The sequence below is a fragment of the Trichomonas vaginalis genome, chromosome III, assembly GCF_026262505.1.
Source record: "Trichomonas vaginalis G3 chromosome III, whole genome shotgun sequence".
NCBI lineage: Eukaryota > Parabasalia > Trichomonadida > Trichomonadidae > Trichomonas > Trichomonas vaginalis.
This window is the reverse complement of record NC_067205.1, coordinates 11,348,671-11,368,295: the sequence shown is the minus strand read 5'-3', so window position 1 is coordinate 11,368,295 and position 19,625 is coordinate 11,348,671. Positions and strand designations below refer to the sequence as shown.

The window sequence follows — 19,625 nt, the reverse complement described above, 5'->3', positions numbered from 1 at the left end:
TTTGACCTAAGTCTGCATTATTTTGATGACTTAAACAATTCTATAAATCTGTTTTCCTAAAAATTTAAAAAGATATAATTTCAATTTCCCTAAATTTATGTAATTCATATATCACCAAAATATTTAGACTGCATTTCGTTTGTCTGCACCTAATTAAAGTCTAAATACCAATTAATTTTGGAGTTGCATTGCTTTTAATGTAAAAATGCACGTTTAGAAAAAGACGATAACAATTAAATTACAAAATCGATAACGACGACGATTAAATTACAAAATCGATAACCTCTCTCATTTTTTTGATTTTGAAAAAAATTTGGAGAGAAGAACTCTTCGTTTTTGAATTTTGTCACGATGGTTTTAAAGTATATTAGACACATGTATTGATATTACTATTTTTGTATATTTTGAGAGAAAATCCCTAAAAAGTGAGAAAATCTGAGACGGTTTGGGAAAATATATAAACTATTGAAAATTTGAATTAAACTTCTAATTTGGAAAAAAGAAATTTGGAAAGAAGAAAATTCAAAAATCGAGATTTAGACTCAGTATCAAATGGAGAACAAAATGTTTCTTCATATGAAGGAAAAAATTTTCTTGAGAAGAAATAGAGTTTTTAAAATTTTATTGTATGTAATGAAATAAACAAATATTAAAATTATTTTTTGATAACAAGAAAATTCCCAACAGAAAATATTTGAGACAAAGAAAAAAAGAAAATTGAAAAATATTACTCTCCTTTACATTTCATGAGATTTTCAATTTATTTTCATAAAATTGACAATTTTATACGTTTAGATGAAAATAAGTGATTTTGCTTGAAATAAAAATTATTGTTTGTTTACAGCTATCAAATAGATTTTTGCTATTTTGATTAAAATTTGTTAATCAAATTAATAATTTTTTTTCTAAATATCTTAAATATCTGGATCACTCACTGATACGATGAATTAAACGATAAAAATAATACAAACTCAACTAAGTTTCCTGTCTTTCAACCAAAAAATATTATGCAATTTAAATTAAATTGTTTATTCAAAGATAAAACAAAGATAAAGTAATTATAATTATCATATACTTTATGAATAACTCTCTAATTGGATAAGATTTTCGTACAAATATTTTTATTAATATCGATAAGAATATGTTTACCTACTATCACCATATGTCGATAAACGAGAGTAGAGTGATTTTTATCATCGAAACTTTTTAAAAACTGTAAGCAGGAAGTAATAATCTTGTTTTTTCTGAGTTAGTTGTAGAACTATTGATGCCCGAGTTATCATTGTGATGCAGAAGGATATCAATGTACTGACTAAAGGATATGAAGTGAATTGAATTTCATTGCATTTCAATTTGATCAAAATTTGTTGAAATGATATGAATGTGTCAACTTCTGTATCATTCTCCTTCACTCCTTCCTTATTCTTTCGAGAACGAAGCTAGCTCAGCTTTCGCTGAGCGAATTGACAATTTTCATGCCCTAAACGTACATACTCTCAAATTTATCGAAAAAATTAATACCACCTAAACTAGTATATTCTTATTTTAAATATGATATTATCCTTATATTCCACACTAAAAAAAAAAAAAAAAAAGGTAGTGGGGCCTCCAGGCACTTCGTGCCCTCTAGCCCTGAAGATGTTTAGTATAACTTTGTCCGGACAAGTAAGGGTCTATCGTCGCTACAGGAAAAGTTACCGGCGTTCCAAGGAAGTATACTTTGAGAAGCCTTTTCCCCCTTATAGAATGAGATCGGACGGTTATTTTACAAAACTGACAACACTTTGACCGAGTAGTTTTTTGTGCTGAACAAAAAGTGTCATATAAACATCTGTCAAAAACCGCTTTTTTACTTCACTTAAAATGCCACGTAAGCTACGTAAGAATATACGTAAGAGGAAGAGAGCATTGAAACATCCAATAGTAAAACTGACACCACAACAACAGTTGCAACAACAAATAATGAATGACCCCACTATGTTGCAACAAATGTCAAGCAACCCTATGCTCTTAAACCGAGTTATTGGTGCACAGAGTGGAGGTTTAAGAGCGGCACTTTTAGCGAAAATGGCAGGCTATGGTGGAGCTGCAGACGGAACAGCTTATAACCCTCAAAGTCAAATGAATTTGAGTTCACTCAAAAATCAAATAACAGATGTCAAAAAGTCAAACATAGACATACAGAAACAAATAAGTGAAAACGAAAAGAAACTAGAATATGACAGACACACAAAGAAACTCAATGAGTTAAACGTAGAGAAAAAGAAGAAAGAAGAACAACTGAAAGAACTAAGTACAGAGGAATATGCGAAAAAAGTGTCAGAAAAAGCAGCAGAAGTAGCAAAAATGGAACAAGATGTTATAAATTTGAAAAACCATACTACTCAATATAAAGTACTGAAAGATGAAGAGATAAAACAAAAAGCCCTGAAGACATATATGGATAGCGATGAGTATAAAAAAGAAGTTGAAGCAAATGTAAAGGCAGAAAAACTTTTACAGTTGCAAAACCAAACCGTACAGTATGAAAACTTAGCACAAGAAAGTAAAAATAACGACGCAGCCATGCAAAAGGCAATGAAAAGCGCAGAATATATAAAAGCTAACAATGACTGGTTAGATGCCCAAGCCAACGCTAAAGCAGCCCAACTTATAGGGTCAATAAGGACAAAAATACAAGCGGATGAAGACAGTTCAAATGAAGCTTTAATGAATGCTGACTTTAAGAACGCCTTCGAAGCTCTTCATAGTAAGGTGAAACTAGTGAACGACTTCTCATCTGGAAAGAAACTGAAGTCTGAAGGTTTCGACAAGAGAGTTAAGAGAAGTAGCACAAAATATGACGAAAATAACAGATGCAGCAACGAGACAGGCAGTTCAAAGTGCCTATGACGCCGTTAGAGCAACTGTTGTGGAAAGTCAAGAAAAAGAGTTACAACAGACCAAAACAGACCTAGTAAATGCTTTCTTAAGAACGAAAAGTCAGGTAGGACATTATGCTGCAGATGGAACATATGTGCCAGCTGGTGGAACTTATATACCACCAAACCCTCCAAGAGAAGCACCTGCACCAGGACTACCTAAAACATTTACATCGTCACATGGACACAGACACAGGCATGCACCAAAACCAACACAACAACCAACACAACAACCAACAGTTCAAAACACTGCACCACAACCAACAGTTCAAAACACTGCACCACAACCAACAGTTCAAAACACTGCACCACAACCAACAGTTCAAAACCCTGCACAACAACAACCACAAACAGAGCAAGGACATAAAAGAAGTAGAGAACAAGGAAACCAAGAATTCTTAAAAATGCTTAAAGAAGACTATGGTTACCCAGATACTATTGACTTTAGTGACAGATATAAAGAAGCTATTCGAAAGTTCAAGGAAGGAAATACTGACCCGAACCTATTTAGCTTTATGGTTCAGCACCAAATGGGATATAATTTCAAACCTGGAAAATACAAGCTCGCTAAGGGATATGATTTAATAGCATATCATCCAAATGACATGAACGAATTTACTCCGAGATATTTGGTGTCAGAGCTAAATGACAATTCAACTCTCTTCATGAAACGCGTAAAAAATAGAGACGGAACGAAAGAACAAAGGCTTATGAATGCGGATGACTTAAATAGGGAACTTGTTGAAAACGGTCTCGGAATATATGAAATGCCAGCAGATGAGGTACAAGAAACTCCACAGGAAGAAGTTCAGATACAACCAGACATGGAAGAAATAGTTCAGCAACAACAGCTAGAAGAGCCTGAAGGAAACGAACAAGTCCCTCCTTTGGAAACTAACTTCACAGAACTAGATGAAGATTTGGAACAGCCGAAAAATCTTGACCCTCAACAAGAGTATGCGGAGAATATGGAATCTTTCCAAGAGTCTAAGAAAAATTCGGCTGACATAGTAGAAGAATATCGAAAATGTTTGCCGACATACAAAAGACTCCAACACCAGATGAAAATATTCAGCATAGAATGGAAGTACTGAAAGAAAATGTACACAAATACAACAACCCTTTTTACTTACGACCATATAACGTTCAATCTTTGGCTGAACTCGGTGAAAATAAAAGGTTAAATTTCAACAAACATATAGAAATGAAACATTGTTTAAAGTTCATTCAGAACCTAACCAAGATGGAAACAAACCTACTTTTGTTTCTGCAGACTATGGAACTACAATGAGATGGGTCATAAAGCTAACCCGGATAGGTGGTTCATAAACTTACAACCTCAATTCCAAGAAGTTGTAGACGCAATGGAAGTGAATGGTGAACCAGATTTAGCTGGTATTTTCAGCGCGGCTTTAATGCCATTGAAAGATATGAAAGATGCAGATATTTTGGACCAGTATGAAATGAACATGGCTGATGGAAATATAACACCTGACGTTCTAGAACATTTATCTCAAAGAACTACACAGAACCATAAAGATGGTATTTTGGTGAAGAGTTTAGAAAGAAAGTTAGGGATAGAGAAGGAAGAAACCTATTGTACATGACCTTGCAAACGAAAGTTTACAAAATGTCATAAAAACTTACTTTGCAGACAATGAACGAGAAGGGATGAATATTTAAGAAAACTCAAATGGACAGTACCAAATGAAATGTTAGTATTGAAAAACATGTTCCTTGACAAAATAAAACCAACTACAGAAATAAATGACGCAAGACTGAAACATTGGGTAAAAGCTTTCCCATTCACAAAAGATATTGTTGGTAACATGGAAAGAAAACCAGAATGGCTACAAAAACATATATTTGGAAACGAGCTTATTCCATATGGACAAGCTCTGTTTGAAGAGCTTGAACCGGAAACTCAGGAAAGAGTCATGCAAACAATACGCGAAGACTCAAATACAAACTATGACAAAATCTTTCTAGGATATAGGTTACCTGAGATGGGCGACCAGAGCCCAAGGCAAAAGGACATGGGAAATTTACAACATACTAGGTGAACATGAGGCAAAGATGCAAACAACTTGAAGCAGAGGGCAAGTTACCAAAAGCGACACCAAAGAAGAAGAGTAGAACAAAGTGAAAATAGTGAAGAAGTAACTTCATCTAGTGAAAGTAGTGGCAATGAAGGAAAAAGAAGAGTTAAAAACTCAGTCAGGAAGAAAGTAAAGCTTGGTCCGAAAACAATTATGACAAATAAATCCAACTATTCTATATTTTTACCCATATGAAATGTACGCCGCTCAGAATATAACGCCAACAGTTTTGGATGCCATGAATGGAAATGTTTCCGAATGGTATAACGAATGCGACAATGCCATTAGAAGGTCAGAAATAGTTCCTGGAACTTACGAATATACAACTGCTGTTTCTTATGGAAACGTAGGTGAGTTTGGAGAAGGTTCTTCAACAACAGTAGATATTGCTTGCGACAGGTTTCATATATTTCTATTGACAACTCATTCTTATACGTGGAACAAGACATTGAAATAAAACCTTCTGCCAAGTTGTCTGACAAGAAAGGTTGCAATGGAATTTTTCTATGTCGGATACCAATATGCTCCAGAAGTTTTCATGGGATATAAGATATATTCTAACTCTGACTTAGTTCAAACAGTAACATGGGCAAACTATGAATGGTTCGCTTTGAGAAACTCAGTACAACCACAAGCTAGAGAACAAACAGACCAGTATGCAACTATTGAGAAAATAAGAAGACTTGACCCTAACGTTCCAGGAGTTTATGTTAACCTTTCTGGAAAACTGCAGCAGCAGTAACCAAAGTAAAACTGAAACTTAGAGTTCCTTTGTCATCTTTCCTCATCTTCAGGTTTTTAAGATACTTGCCAAACTGGGCAGGAAAAATTTCTATCGAACTTACTCCAAGCAAAAATAACTTAGTCATTGCACCAACGCAAGACCCATTCAGCATTACAGACGTAGAGGGAACAAATAAAACGTCATTCGCCGACTTTTGCAAAGACAAAGTTGACTTAGACTTTGGTTTCTCAAACTTCAACACTGAAGTAAACTATTATTTCAATGCTGCTGGAACTGCTTGGGACCCAGTTAAGTTTACATGCGAAAAATTTGAATGCAAGAGAATAGAAAGCAGACTTGCAGTCTATATGTTGGACCCAGATATTTCAAATGCTTTAGCTGCCAAATATATTGCAGTTCCACTTATGTTCCCTATACACCAAATATCTGTCAAAGACTTTGCAGGTGAAGTTGGAAACCAAAGTGCTGACCCAGGTGCAAGAACAGATATTGCTTTAACAACTGCAATGAAACATGCAGATACTATGTTTGTACTGTTCAGACGAACTATAAATGACTATTCTTGTTTCTACAACCCCGGTATTAAATATCATATAAACATAGATGGCAAATATTATCCAAGAGAAGAATATTCTACAGTTGAGGATATGAGGTCATACAACTTGACATTAGATGCTATGAACTTTAACAACAATTTCACAACAACCATAACCCTCAAATGCAAAGTCTATTATGCCATATGTGAAAAGTATGGACTCATACAGGAGGTCAAAAACTCAATATACAAATGGAGACCGTTCAAACTTTTTGGCTTAGCATTCCATTTGCTGACTCAGAAGACTTTATGGGTGGTATTTCAACTGTTGGTACAGTTCAAATACAATATTACTGGTGACAGAGACGGTCCAGATGAATTGAAAGCAAAGAAGTTTACAAAACCAATAGCACTTTTCACGGAAGATGCTCTTTTGAAGATTCGTTCGATGAAACCTGCTGGGGCTCCTCAGATTGGCATAACGACAGCTTCCATCGAGCAGTTTTGGCAGCAGCAGGTCAGTAAGTTGTTCTTGAACTGACTTCTCTCCGTCAAATATTGACAGTACGCCAGTTTTGACATAATATTGTATTATAAACTTTCCTTTAGAAATATCTGTAAGTTTTGAAGTTATATTTTTGTCTGCTTCAAGAACTTTCACCATTTCAGTTATACCAACTTTCTTTGCTTTATGAAAATATTTTGGTTCAGCAAAGACTGCTATTCTATAACATTTTCCATTGTTTGTATAAAGAACTATTCTGTCAATGTATTTGTATTGTTTGTGTGTGTAAACTTTGTTCTGCTTCAATTCGAAGAGATACTCAAATACGTCATCTTTTATTCTAAGTAAAATGTCATTTCCGAAAAATAGAAGCGTAAGTGTTTCAAAAGGTTTAATGGCGGTGGCAGATGTGAAGTTAAATTCACCAACTCAAACAAACAGTCAAAGTGTTGTTGTCAATGTCAAAGACAGAGATGTTGAAGTGGGGAAACCATACAAAGACCAAGATGGTATAACAATAGTTCCTGTAAAAGAACAACCAACATACCCTGAAGTTAGCAGAGACTTAAGTTCTGTTGCAGATATTCGAAACGACTACCAACAACTGAAAGACAAACTTCAAACTCAGGAGAAGATTTGTCAAGCTTTAGGTATAATGTTAAACTTGGTCGAACACAACCTGTAAAAGTGAACTCATATGTCATTGCACCTCATGAAGTTTTGAAAGAACTATTGAAACTTTTGACAGAGGCAGACGATATAAACATCAAAGAAATAGAACCCGACGTTAGTTGCTGTGGTGTTTCATATAATGTCATTGACAAGATATACGTTATGAAAGGAGGTGAAACGTTGAACTTAAAGTATAGTTTCCCAGACGTCATAAAAATATTTGACGACCACAACATTTCATTAAAATTTATTTGCTAAGTAAAAATGTCAAAACTTCTTGAAAGATGTTTGAAGAAAAATAATATAGACTTTATTTCATGTAAAGGACTTTACACACTTTTGAACGATATGAAAGACCCTGTTTTGTTTGTTCGTGTAGACAAAGGAAAGTTCTATGTCTTTACAAAATATTTGAACTTCTTAGACAGAGAACTTCAAGAAACGCCATGTGAAAGTTTAGATGAAGTTCTTCTCCACTTTCAGAAAAACTTTTAAATATATATAAATGGCAGAAGACACAATGGTTTATACTATAGGGTGTCCAAAGGTGTGTTTAGCACAAACCTGAATACTGCGAATAGAAATAAACAAGTTACATATATATAAAGTTTATTTAAATATAATCACCATTGGATTCAATCACGCGTTCGCAGCGATCGATCCAGGCTTGAAAGACACGCTTTAAATCATCATGAGAAAATTGCTCAAATTGCTCTCTTACAAAATTTTCAAGATCATCTGGACTCGCGAATTCGCGTCCTTCAGCTCTCTTTTTTAGCGTGCCGAATAAATAAAAGTCAGAGGGTGCAATATCAGGTGAATAAATTGGGTTTGGAACAACTTTGACATTGTTTTCCACCAAGTAATTCATTACCTTATGACTTTTGTGAACTCTTGAATTATCAAAATGAATTGCAAACTTTTGTTTTTGTTGTTTGGATTTCTCAAACTCATCAGAATTGATAATTTGAGTAAGAACATTGTCAATTAGATACTGAGCATTCATCGTATTAGGTTTTTGAAGAATATCAATTGCGATGATGCCATTCACGCCCCAAAAAACCGACAACATCATCATTGGTGTGTCAATTTTTTTCTTCGGGAATGTTTGCGGATTTTCATCCTTCGGGATCCACATGATTTTGGCTTCTGTTGCATATTGAAACCAAGACTCGTCCCCTGTTACTAAAAAGCGAAACTTCTTGGATTGATACGCACCCAATATAGAGAGGAGCTCTTTCGAAGATTGGACTCTAGATTTTTTTTGAACTGAATTAAGGTTGTGCGGAACCCAACGTGTATACGCTAGTTTGTAGTTCAAATAATTGTGCAGATAATAACTGACTGTTGTACGTGGTATCTTTGTCATCTCCTCTATCCTTCTGAGTGATGCTCATGGGTCTTCATCTAGCGCTTGAAGAATTGCTTTGATTTTTCTTTGATCCGGCGATTTTTTGTCAATTTTTATGATGGGCGCCTTTTTGTTCATGAAGTGATACATCCTAACATGATACGTTACAGTGGAATAGCTAGGAGCATCCATACCGAAGCATTTTACCAATGTCTAGTAGATTTTTTTACAGTCTTTGCATTTTTTTGCAAGAGCGAGGATGTTTTCTTTATGATTCATTAAAAAAATGAAAAAAATCCCGCCAAAATTTCCCGCGAAACCGCCTCTTGTCTCAAAATTCATTTTATATCCCGGCATGGCGCCAAAATACAACATACTCATCATATACACATATTCATATTTTTTATTATATATTTATAATCAGCATATATCTCCTTTAATAGTCTCATATAGAGCGCTGTGCTAAACGCACCTTTGGACACCCTATATTACGACTAAAAACCCTGAGTCATATAATTCTACAACAACAAACTTACAAAGTCCTCAAGGACGATATTGTAAACTAACCTTAAACACAATGACGACTAAAGCCTGTTTTGCTCTTTTGACACCAGAAGATTTTATTGTTGTGAATGGTAAAAAATACTCCTTTGAAGATACTTACTCAGATATACCACCAACAGGTTTTGTTGACTTATTTAATACTTTAAGGACGGGTGTAACATGTACTGCAACTAGAGCAGGTTTCATTATGTTTGGATGTCCGACTGAGTTTACTATAAACAATATGAGCTATAATACAAAACTTATATCTGGTTTTTACTACCAACAGTTTCCTATAACAGGAAAAGGTGTCATACAAGGAATGTCTGTTCCATTGACTTTAAGCACACCAATCTTATATATTGTTTCAAACTTAGGTTCAAAGTGCTATTCGAATGTCGACAGAAACTACTATGACCAAAAGATACTTATGCGTATAAACAATACTTTCTCTGCTGGTTTGCCTATTGTTCATTCGAATGCAGAGTTTTCAGCTTTAGTAAACTCAAACACTTTAGCAAACATAAACTTAACCTTAGTTGACGCAAACTTTGTTCCTGTAAAACTTTTATGTCCTATGTATTTGTCAATGACGGCAGAAAGTTTCGAATTGGAAGATGCAACTGGTGAAAGTATTGTATTACAAGAACAACTTCAACAACAAATAGCTCAAGAACAACAAATGCAACAAATAGCTCAAGAACAACAAATAGCTCAAGAATAAAAAAATATTTTTTTATTTTTATAAAAATGTACAGAATAGATGTTTCAGATTTTTATGACTTCCAAGCGTTCAGAAATATGTGTCCATTTAGAGACTATAACAAAGCAGTCGAGAATTTGAAACGTTTAGTCATTTATGTCGACTCTGCCCCAGAATGTTATGTCATGAAAAATGGGATGTTGTCTTTAACAAACCAAGAGCAACAATAGTTTCAGAACAAGAATGTAGACAGAAACTTAAGAAAATAAAAGTTGTACAAGTTGGCATGAAGATGTTAGATGCTTGGCGGATATCTTATTGTCAAAGTTAGAAGATTTTTTCAGTTCGTGGTATAAAGTTCTATACACCTTCTCCAAACTTCTATTCTATCTTCACTGGATATAAATATGAACAAGTAGAATGGAAAGAAAATATTATAGAAGCTTGGTTAGACCATGTCAAAGAAATTATATGCAATGGAAACGAAAAGGTTTATGAGTATATCTTATGTTGGTTTTGCAAACATCTTACAACATCCAAGTGCTAAAAATGAAACTGCTCTCATTATAATTGGAAAACAAGAACAGGTAAGAACACATTCTTTACAGATATTTTGTGCAAACTGTTTAGAGGCTATTCGAACCCGAATATGACAAACTTAGAAAACATCGCTGGTAAATTTAACTCTTCAATAGAGATATGAAACTTATAGTATGTAACGAACTTCAAAGTATAGATACAACAAAAGTTTTGAACTCAGATGCTTTGAAGAGTCTTATAACAGACAAAGTTGGAGTTGTGAAAGAAAATATAAAGACCAAAGAGTTTGTGAAAATGTTGCAAACTTCATTATGGTTTCAAACAATGCTGTTCCGATGAAGTTAGAAAGTTCTGACAGAAGATATGTAGTTGTCAGAACGTCAGATTCTCATATGCAAGATACAGAATATTTGACGACTTAGCAGAAACTTTGACATCTGACTTTTACAACCACTTGTTCTCATATTTCATGACATTAGATATTTCTAAGTTCAATCCAAGACAAATTCCACATACCGAAGAGAGACAAACATTGTTAGAAGCAAACAAGAGTGTATATGAACTGTTCATAGATGAAACTGACTTTGAGTGTTTAGATAAAGGTCATTGTACGATTCGTATAAACAATATTGTCAAGAGTATGGTTATATGACAGCGTCTAAACGAACATTCTTGGCAAATGTCAAAAGTCTTTTAGACGTACAGAATGGTGTATATACAAAGAAAAATTTTTCTGAGTAAATTTAAAAAAAAATATTTTTTTTATCCGATAGAAAAGATGACAGAAAAATTAACTTTTTACATAGCGCCAAACCCTTCTTGCCCACATCTTTTTAAGCCACAATATATAGACATAGAACTAAATAGAGAAAGCGAAATCTACAAACAGAAGAAACATATAGAGACCTAGATAACGAAAATGGATATGCGCTATTCTGGTTAGATTGTCCTTATGAAATGTATGAAAAAAGGCTTTATATGAAGAATATAGAAAATATTGTCATGAAAACGATATAAGGACCAAGCTCTAGAGAAAAATTCTATGCTGGTATAAAACATCTTTTCGAAGTTCAGAATGGCAAATAAGAAAGAAATAATTTTTCTGAGTAAATTTTAAAAAAAATATTTTTTTATCCGATAGAAAAGATGACGAAAATTCATCTCAGTAAACAAGTACATGTCAGGACTTAAAGAAAACTAGACCCATTCACATATTTGAATGTTTACTTCTACCATTTTGAAAAGTCTTCATTCAGCAAAGTTTGGAACATCGAACAGTTAAGTTTGCTATTGTGACTAAAAATGGTGCGAAATTTGAAGACTTAGACATAGAAGGTTGTTAGCAGTCAAAGAAAGTTTTGACAGAAGGTTTTAAACCTTAAAGAAGGCAAAGCATACAAACTTGTTATACCTTATGAACCAAAGAAAGCAGACGACTATGAATATTATGAGTCTAAAGTTGTAGAAGTTCAAGGGTAAATTGGGTAAAAAGATTTTAGAGTCTAAGCCAGTGTTTACTCCTAAAGAGGAAGAGAACATTTGACATTGACCCAGAAATGTTCTAAAAATAAAATTTTATTTTTACATGTCAAATTTCTTTTTCTCTGGAACTGGTTCAGGTTCTTTCTTCTCTTCTTCTACTTTCTTTTCTTTCTTTTCTTTCTTCTTCTTCTCTGTGGAGTTATGTCAAATTTGGCGCAACCATATTTATGTAAAAGTTCTTTGTCCTTTAATAGCTCTTCTATTCTGTTTTCTATTTCATCTTCAAGAACAGCGCATGTGTCTTCTTTGCATTCTAAGAACTTTTGTTGGACTTCATCTTTCCAATCGGTGTCATCTCTGTCAACAAGTCTGTCATTGACAAATTTTAAGACTGCTCTGCTTAATGTTTTATGGTTCTTGTCATATTCCCAGAAACAGAACTTTAGAACAAATTCCCCTTTCTTGTTTACACTATGTAAGATTTTATGGTCGACAGATGTTTTGCTGTCGAAAAGCTTGTCTCGAATATAGATAGCGAAATCGCAAGACATTTTCTAAAAGATAAAAATTTTAATTTTTCTAAAAAATATGTTAGAAAAAAAGTTTGCTGACATTGACAAGAAATTTGAGAATGTTTTAAACAAGAACAAGGTGAAATTAGAAAATGCTCAGATAAAGCCTATACATGACAAGTCTTATTTGCTCAGATGGTATAACAGGTCTAATTGCACCACCTGGGTCGGGTAAGACTTTCACTTATCTTAAAATGGCTGCACAACAACAAGAACTAGATGAGAAGAACCCATTCTATGAGTTAGTTGTTATTTGTAGTACTTCTGGTCAATTTGACCAAACCGTCAATTCGTTCAAAGATATTATAAAAAAAGTCTAAGTTAGTATGTATAAAAGACTCTGAGTTGTTAGATTGGATAAAGAAGTACCAAAGAAGAGTTTTGAAGTACAATGCTATAAATGAGTATATAAATTCTAAGTTTAAAGACCAAATGAGGAAATGCAGAGAATATTAGAGAAGAAACACTTCAGAAACAAACAGAAAGAGATAGAATACATTTCGAAGAAATTGCAATCTTACGATTGGAAGACTTACCCTCATAGATGTCTTCTTATTTTAGACGACTTTGCATCTCATCCTTTGTTAAAGAACAGAGAACAAGATATGTGTCGAATTCTTAAGAAGCTCAGACACTTCAACATCTCAGTTGTCATTTGTGTACAGACAGCAAAGAGTTAAGTAAGGATGTAAAGAGAATACTTACTGACATTGTACTTTTCCCCGGATTGTCGAAGACGATTTCATGGAACTTATGAAAGAGTCCATGGCAGGTAAGTTTGACAGACATGAACTATGGGAGAAGTACAAAGTCATACAAGACCCTCATACTTCTTTCAGAATTCATATCTACGCAAACAAAGTTCAAATTGTAAAAAGTCAAGCGTAAAAAATGTAAGTGTTTAGTCTTAGTCTGTTGTGGTTCTGCAGCTTTCGGTTCTTCTGGCTTTGGAATGGACTCGGTTGGTGGTACGTCGGACATTCGTTTGTGTCCTGTCGGAAGGAAAATATTTTCCTGTTGGAAGGAAGAGTTCTTCCTGTCGGAAGGAAAATTTTTTCCTGTTGGAAGGAAAATTTTTTCCTGTTGGAAGGAAAATTTTTTCCTGTCGGAAGGAAAAACTTTTTCTGAAGTTCGACCAAAAAGTTCTCAATTTTCGAAAATTTGAATGGTTTACGGACGGACAACTGGAAAAATTTTTCCTGTTGGAAGGAAAATTTTTTCCTGTCGGAAGGAAAATTTTTTCCTGTTGGAAGGAAAATTTTTTCCTGTCGGAAGGAAGAGTTCTTCCTGTCGGAAGGAAAATTTTTCCTGTCGGAAGGAAGAACTTGGAATGCCAGAAGGAAATTTTTTTCCTGTCGGAAGGAAGGACTCGGAATGCCAGAAGGATTTGACAAGGCAATTTACCTTATAGAGACCTGAGCCATCTGAAGTCAAGACCAAAAATAAACGCTTTACATGTATTTTTCAGCAACTTCGTCAAATAATTTTATAGCTTTATCTATCTCATCTACTTCAAACGTTTCTTTACCTTTCGTGGGAGCACCATACATTTTCTCAAACTTTTCAAGTAGTTCTGTTTCAGCAGCTCTCATATCGTTAACGAACACAACCTTGACTCTATTGACTGTACTGTCATATCTTTGAGTTATATTATATTCTTCCTATCTTATATCTCTTTGTATTGAAGTCCTTCGGTTTCTGAACGATGTAAAGTAAGCCTTCACTGCAACGTTCCGTATCGAATGAACCATATGTTATGAAGTTATATCCAACAACTGGGTCTAACCATAACAAAACTATTGGTATAAGATTTTGTCTATAGATATGCTTAGTTCCATAGAATCTTACCGATATCATAAGCTCAGGATTTCTTGTCAAAATTTTCTGAGTTGAAGCAATTCCAACCCAATGCCATTTCTTTTCCAGATGTGTTAGAATGTCTGACAAAGAATATTTTTTGTATTTCTTTGAGTATCTTACGTTTAAATCACCAATTCTAACCATTTTGGTGTCATTGTCTATCTTTTTAACTGTTTCAAACTCAACCTTTGACATTTTCTGTTTCTTACATACAAGATAAAAAAATATTTTATAAAAAACTAACTTTATTTTTTTTATTTTGTATAAAAGATATGATTTCAGGGATTTTTTTGACGAAGTGCAAAAGTTCTCTTCGTAAAAAAATAACAGTTATATAATGAAATTTGGTCATTTTTTCACGATTTTCATGAGTTTTAGGCGACCCCGAAAAAAGTCTGGGTCGCAATTTTTTACGATTTTCATGAGTTTTAGGCGAGTAAGATTTTCTATCTTGTATAAAAGATATGATTTCAGGGATTTTTTTTACGAAGTGCAAAAGTTCACTTCGTAAAAAAATAACAGTTATATAATGAAATTTGGTCATTTTTTCACGATTTTCATGAGTTTTAGGCGACCAGGTTTTCTATCTTGTATAAAAGATATGATTTCAGGGATTTTTTTGACGAAGTGTCAAAGTTCTCTTCGTCAAAAAATAACAGTTATATAATGAAATTTGGTCATTTTTTCACTGTTTTCATGTGTTTTATGCAAGACCGAAAAAAGTCGGTCTAGAGAAATTTCACTCAAAAATTCTTGTGTGCTTTGGTTTTTGAACCAGTCGTCTGCGTGTTTGGTTTCTGGAGCAAAACATACTGTCAAAATACTTTGCATTTGGTACATATCGTCTTTGACCGAACGAATGAGACGGAGTTGTTTGTTAAACTGAACCCACTCGTATTCTTCATGAATTTTGTATAAAAGATATGATTTCAGGGATTTTTTTTACGAAGTGCAAAAGTTCTCTTCGTCAAAAAATAACAGTTATATAATGAAATTTGGTCATTTTACTCAGCAAAAATATATTTTAGGTGAAGAGGTGAGATCTCACCTGTTTTCTCACCTCTTTTCTCACCTCTTGAATTTTGTATAAAAGATATGATTTCAGGGATTTTTTTGACGAAGTGCAAAAGTTCTCTTCGTAAAAAATAACAGTTATATAATGAAATTTGGTCATTTTTTCACGATTTTCATGAGTTTTAGGCGAGTAAGATTTTCTATCTTGTATAAAAGATATGATTTCAGGGATTTTTTTACGAAGTGCAAAAGTTCTCTTCGTAAAAAATAACAGTTATATAATGAAATTTGGTCATTTTACTCAGCAAAAATATATTTTAGGGTAGATGGTTAGATCTAACCTGTTTTCTAACCTGTTTGCGACCCTCGTGAATTTTCATGATTTCATCGTACATGTTTTGTCAAGACTTCTTCGTACATGTTTTGTCAAAACTTCTTCGTAATGAGCGTAAATCAGACAAAAATATATTTTAGGGTAGAAGGTTAGATCTAACCTGTTTTCTAACCTCTTTTCTCACCTCATGAATTTTCATGATTTCATCGTATATGTTTTGTCAAGACTTCTTCGTATATGTTTTGTCAAGACTTCTTCGTACATGTTTTGTCAAGACTTCTTCGTATATGTTTTGTCAAGACTTCTTCGTAATGAGCGTAAATCAGACAAAAATATATTTTAGGTGAAGAGGTGAGATCTCACCTCTTTTCTCACCTCTTGAATTTTGTATAAAAGATATGATTTCAGGGATTTTTTTTACGAAGTGCAAAAGTTCTCTTCGTAAAAAATAACACAAAAATAGTGTATTTTAAACGAAGTGCAAAAGTTCTCTTCGTAAAAAATAACACAAAAATAGTGTATTTTAAACGAAGTGCAAAAGTTCTCTTCGTCAAAAATAACACAAAAATAGTGTATTTTAAACGAAGTGCAAAAGTTCTCTTCGTAAAAAATAACAGTTATATAATGAAATTTGGTCATTTTTTTCAGCAAAAATATATTTTAGGGTAGATGGTTAGATCTCACCTGTTTTTTCACCTCTTTTTTCACCTCATATGTCCTTACTGAAAAAGTATGTGTTCCATATGCCATTTTACTCGGCAAAAATATATTTTAGGTGAAAAGGTGAGATCTCACCTCTTTTCTCACCTCTTGAATTTTGTATAAAAGATATGATTTCAGGGATTTTTTTGACGAAGTGTCAAAGTTCTCTTCGTAAAAAAATAACAGTTATATAATGAAATTTGGTCATTTTACTCAGCAAAAATATATTTTAGGTGAAGAGGTGAGATCTCACCTCTTTTCTCACCTGTTTTCTCACCTCTTTTTTTTATAAGCGTTTTACATGAATTGTACGATGTATATTTGAAATTCTAAACAATTTTGTGGCTTCTATTTCTTCTGTCAGTATGTCAAAAGTTTTCACAATGCCGAAAGTTTCTTTATACTTCTTCTTGACATCTGAAAGAAGGAAATCGTCAGCAGTTGGATAGTTTTTGTTTAGAAATTCTAACATGTCCATTTTATTTTCTGCTGGTTTCTCTGCTTCTTTCTTTAAGTCAGCATAGTCGTTTCGCATACGTTCTATCTCTTTGACGGAGTAGTTATATTTCCTCATTGCTGCTTTACATTTAGAACATTGTGGGTTCATTTTAGCATTGTACATTGAAATTTGTCCTGCAAGTACAACTATAGCGTCAATGGTTTTCTTAACTCAAAAGTTGCGGGTTTTATTTGTTCATTCCATATTTTACATCTTTTATCTTTATCTCTTATCTGCCATACACATTCAGCAACTAACGAAACAAAGTTGTCGTAGGTCTTAAACTCCTCCGATTTATATATGTCAGAAACATTCTTATATAACATGTCGCAATCTTTGTCCATGACTTTGTGGTTGCAATGAAATCCAAGAAACTCATAGTTAACCTTACGTATGAACTTCTTTATTTCAACTGAGTCGGTTGTTTTTACTTCTATTTCATCGAATTCAGGAATAGTAAGCTTTTGTTGTTGGATTTCAGGAAGTTTAGGTAGATGGTCAATAATATCCTGCATTTCATAAAGATATTCTTCATTTGTTTCATCTTTCGCACTACAGTCTAAATTACTTGTTAAAAGTTCCTGCTTTATTCTTTGTATTTCTGTTTCGAAAGTATATGAAGAAGGAATGAAGCTTTTCATCTCTACTAACATTGAAGTTGGGTTCATGACTAACGAGTTTGGTGCTGTTGTTGCTAACATGTTCTTACAATAAAAATAAAAAATATTTTTTTAAAAAAACTAACTTTATTTTTTATTTCGGGAAAATTCAAGAGTTTTGTGTGTTTTCTACGATGGTAGAAAAGAGGTGAGAAAAGAGGTGAGAAAACAGGTGAGATCTCACCTCTTCACCTAAAATATATTTTTTGGTCCGGGAACAACAAAATTCAAGAGTTTTGTGTGTTTTCTACGATGGTAGAAAAGAGGTGAGAAAAGAGGTGAGAAAACAGGTGAGATCTCACCTCTTCACCTAAAATATATTTTTTGGTCCGGGAACAACAAAACTCAAGAATTTTGGTTGAAAGAATACGATGGAGCCAAAAGTGGCTCGACCTCAAAACAAGCATTTTGTGAAGAATATAGCAACCGCCGGAATTTCGACGGTTGCTTTTTTATACAAAATTCAACGGGTGAGAAAACAGGTGAGAAAAGAGGTGAGATCTCACCACTTCACCTAAAATATATTTTTGTCTGATTTACGCTCATTACGATGAAATCATGACAAAACATATACGTTCATGTTTGACAAAACATTTACGATGAAACCATGACAAAACATATACGAAGAAGTTTATTTCCTGTGTTGTTGTCAAAATGTCATGTTGTCTCATTTTTTCAGAGAAGTTCGTTTAACCGAGGGACCTGGTGACACCTAAAAACCATCTACCCTAAAATATATTTTTGCCGAATTCAGCAACAAAATTCAACGGGTGAGAAAAGAGGTGAGAAAAGAGGTGAGATCTCACCTCTTCACCTAAAAGTATTTTTGTGCTATGTTTTCAGCACAAAATTCATGAAAATTCAACGGGTGAGAAAACAGGTGAGAAAAGAGGTGAGATCTCACCACTTCACCTAAAAGTATTTTTTATTTCGGGAAAATTCATGAAAATTCAACGGGTGAGAAAACAGGTGAGAAAAGAGGTGAGATCTCACCACTTCACCTAAATATATTTTTTATTTCGGGAAAATTCATGAAAATTCAACGGGTGAGAAAACAGGTGAGAAAAGAGGTGAGATCTCACCACTTCACCTAAATATATTTTTTATTTCTGAGATTGTGTCCTTTCTTATTTCCGTCTTGTATGGCAGCAAGTACTCCCATGAAGCCTTCTTTGTTCTTTCCTTCGTCAAAGTTTACTGTAAAGGTTCGACCAGATGTAATTTGACTTCTAACTTCACGATACTTTTCATATGCATATCTTGTTCTTTCCATGGGAGCATGTGCGTCTTCACCTTTTCCTTTTTTCCTTCTCAAAGGATGCAATTGTTCGTCATGTTTCCAGTAGAATCTGGCAAAGCCGTCGTGTCCTTCAACTTGAGGTTCACTAACATCGAAAGGCATGTCCATAAGACGTTCTTCTTCTAACCTCTCTAGTCTGTTTGGATAATTGGCACGTGCTGTTTCCAAATCCATTTCGTAGCGAAGACCAGACAATTTGTCATAGACTTTTATGGGTCTTCCCTTCCTATATTTAAAATTCTTCGAAACTCTCCAACCATATCTTTGCAACTCTGCTTTTATTCTAGCAGATTTTCTATCCATTCTATATGGGGGCATTTTTATAAAAATAAAAAAATATTTTTTTTCTTTACTTTACATAACCGCCTGCTGCCATAAGTCTTTGACGCCAACCCATACCAGCTAATGAAGGTTGACTTGGTTTAGTTCCAAACTAAAACTTTGGTTTTGGTTTATCTTCAGTTTTTGGTTTTCTTCTTCTATCGGTTTTTCGTCACTTTTCGGTTCCTTTGACTTTACCATCCCTGCAGGAACAGTTGTGTCGTCAACATCTTCATAAATATCATATGCCATTTGTTTTTTTTTCCTT

At 33.8% G+C, this 19,625-nt stretch overlaps 3 protein-coding genes and 5 pseudogenes across 8 annotated transcripts, besides 5 other annotated features; 4 read left to right on the top strand and 4 right to left on the bottom strand.

The window, feature by feature from the left end:
• The first annotated feature begins 76 nt into the window (after positions 1–76).
• Positions 77–283: a mobile genetic element.
• A 1,580-nt stretch (positions 284–1,863) lies between these two features.
• TVAGG3_0682190 (protein of unknown function, DUF4106 family) lies at positions 1,864–2,754 on the top strand (the record flags this gene model as incomplete). Its single annotated transcript, XM_051242744.1, has 1 exon — positions 1,864–2,754. A coding segment is annotated over one exon (891 nt), but the record flags the coding sequence as incomplete, so codon positions are not given.
• A 1,397-nt stretch (positions 2,755–4,151) lies between these two features.
• Positions 4,152–19,625: part of a mobile genetic element that runs on past the window's edge.
• On the top strand, positions 5,217–6,143 carry TVAGG3_0682180 (annotated as a pseudogene). Its single transcript has one exon. A coding segment is annotated over exon 1 (927 nt).
• On the top strand, positions 7,200–7,735 carry TVAGG3_0682170 (annotated as a pseudogene). The gene has a single exon. A coding segment is annotated over exon 1 (536 nt).
• Positions 8,011–8,038: a terminal%2Cinverted (terminal inverted repeat of Mariner transposon ID:TVAGG3_0682150).
• Positions 8,011–9,314: a mobile genetic element.
• On the bottom strand, positions 8,091–9,218 carry TVAGG3_0682160 (annotated as a pseudogene). The gene has a single exon. A coding segment is annotated over exon 1 (1,128 nt).
• Positions 9,287–9,314: a terminal%2Cinverted (terminal inverted repeat of Mariner transposon ID:TVAGG3_0682150).
• On the top strand, positions 9,406–10,095 carry TVAGG3_0682140 (uncharacterized protein; the record flags this gene model as incomplete). The annotated part of the gene is made up of 1 exon (XM_051242743.1): positions 9,406–10,095. One exon carries the CDS (start codon positions 9,406–9,408, stop codon positions 10,093–10,095), a length of 690 nt encoding a protein of 229 aa, XP_051089330.1.
• Positions 12,196–12,647, bottom strand: TVAGG3_0682130 (annotated as a pseudogene). The gene has a single exon. A coding segment is annotated over exon 1 (452 nt).
• TVAGG3_0682120 lies at positions 16,865–17,778 on the bottom strand (annotated as a pseudogene). Its single transcript has one exon. A coding segment is annotated over exon 1 (914 nt).
• Positions 18,827–19,339, bottom strand: TVAGG3_0682110 (uncharacterized protein; the record flags this gene model as incomplete). The annotated part of the gene is made up of 1 exon (XM_051242742.1): positions 18,827–19,339. One exon carries the CDS (start codon positions 19,337–19,339, stop codon positions 18,827–18,829), a length of 513 nt encoding a protein of 170 aa, XP_051089329.1.